The following is a 1,979-nucleotide window of genomic DNA, read 5'->3' on the forward strand; positions in this document are numbered from 1 at the left end:
GGTGGCATCATCGGGAATTGCATCTTTGTTATTGTCTGGTGGACGCACTGCTCATTCTACATTTAATATTCCAATTGATGTGATGGATACCACTTTTTGCGGCTTTTCTAAACATTCCGACCTTGCTGACCTATTTAAAGAAACAAAACTAATTGTTTGGGACGAGGTGCCCATGCAACATAGATACTGTGTTGAGGCTGTGGATAGAACACTTCAAAATATTTGCGGAAACAAAAAGATATTTGGTGGTATCACTACAGTTCTTGGTGGTGATTTTTGACAAACACTACCTGTTATACCGTTAGGCTAGAGAGAGCAATTTGTTGGTGCATCACTACGGCGCTTTTTCCTTTGGAGTTATTTAGAAGTTTTGCACTTGGTACAGAATATGCGGCTTGAAATGGCGAAGTCTGAGAATGTCGAATTCGCCGATTTTTTGTTGGAGGTGTGCTATTAATGCCTTCTAATTAGAATGTTTTTTCTCTATTAGTTCCATATATAAACGAACTATTTTAGAAACTAATGAATTCACTTTTTGCTTTGATTCATTTAGATTGATTCAAATCCCAAAGAATGCGTACAATTGCCGAATGGAATCCGCAAGTGTACCAATATTCAAGAACTCATCTTCTCTGTCTATCCCCAATTGGATGTTATGGACACACCGTCTCCAACTTTCTTAACTGATCATACTATTCTTGCTGCCCATAATGATGATGTGAGTGCAATTAATGAGGTTGCACTGAATTTGTTCCCTGGTGAAGCGCTCGAGTATTTGGCTACAGATAAAATTATCGAAGATGATATTGATAATCCAAGTGGGGCTCACTATCCCACCGAGTTTCTCAACTCCCTCGACCCTTCTAGCTTACCACCTTTCAATCTCAAGTTAAAACCTGGATGCCCTATAATGTTGCTCAGGAACATAGCACCTAAAGATGGCCTTTGCAATGGGACACGACTTATGGTGCTTCAATGTCTTGATAAAGTCCTTCAAGCCAAAATTTTGACTAGAGAGAAAGCTGGAAATCTGGTACTCATCCCAAGAATATCTCTGGCTCCCTCAAATTCTGAGTTGCCTTTCAAACTATCAAGGCGACAATTCCCTGTTCGACTAGCTTATGCCATGACAATTAATGAGTCGCAAGGTTAGTCAGTGAAATATGTTGGCATTGATTTGAGGACACCGGTTTTCAGTCATGGGCAACTCTATGTGGCCATGTCCAGATGTACTTCTTCAAAAAGAATATCTGTTTTTCTTCCACCTAATGCAAGAAATTGTACCACAAATGTCGTATACCCAGAAGTTCTTCTCTAAGAACATCGATACCAATGAGAAAAGGTGAGTGAGAAATTAAATAATGTTACTTTTATTGGTTTAGAAATTAAAGAATATGTTGTATCCATATATATGCTATGTAAGTTTTTATGATAAGTTTTTTTTTTTTGATAGCGTGGATACTTAAAAATAAGAATAGAGATTATTTTATTTTGAGAACCATTTCTTTTGTAAACAATATGCTAAATGTATCAAGTCTAAAAAAATCATGTGTATGTGGTTTGTTTGCAAGTACAAAGTTAAATTACCATAATTTTTCAGCGACATGATTGTAGTCTTTGCTCCATGGCGCATTTATCCATATGGTAGCAAAATGGTGTGAACAGTATGCATAGAGGGGAGAATGAGATAAATGAGGAACTCGATCAATGAGCGTGGAGTATTTATTTTATTTTATTTTTCCCTTTCGTTACTATAATTAGCCCTAGGTGAAAAATTATGCAAAGTCTTCTTTAATGTTTAATGAGTTTTCTTTTAGTTTTAGAAGTAATTTGTGTTATGTATAAATATGAAGTTATATATTTTGGTATGGTTGATCTATGAGAATTGTATTGTTTGATTTTCAGATTATGACAGGATTTAGGTTTTTGAAATGTTGAAAATACAAAGGAGACTCTGCTGAATTTTTTTATTTTTTTTA

At 35.6% G+C, this 1,979-nt stretch overlaps 1 protein-coding gene across 1 annotated transcript; it reads left to right on the forward strand.

The window, feature by feature from the left end:
• Nucleotides 1-388: 388 nt before the first annotated feature.
• Nucleotides 389-1,153, forward strand: LOC147498772 (uncharacterized). Its single transcript, XM_086563336.1, has 2 exons — nt 389-445; nt 554-1,153. Exons 1-2 carry the CDS (start codon nt 389-391, stop codon nt 1,151-1,153), a joined length of 657 nt encoding a protein of 218 aa, XP_086419462.1.
• Nucleotides 1,154-1,979: the final 826 nt, after the last annotated feature.

This window comes from Coptis chinensis, chromosome 5 (assembly GCF_015680905.1).
Source record: "Coptis chinensis isolate HL-2020 chromosome 5, ASM1568090v1, whole genome shotgun sequence".
Classification (NCBI taxonomy): Eukaryota; Viridiplantae; Streptophyta; class Magnoliopsida; order Ranunculales; family Ranunculaceae; genus Coptis; species Coptis chinensis.

Bases quoted from the DNA above. Each gene is read 5' to 3' on its own strand.
- LOC147498772 (XM_086563336.1), top strand. From the start codon at position 389: ATGCGGCTTGAAATGGCGAAGTCTGAGAATGTCGAATTCGCCGATTTT. The intron at 446-553 runs GTGTGCTATTAA...TGATTCATTTAG, and splicing joins TCGCCGATTTTTTGTTGGAG to ATTGATTCAAATCCCAAAGA.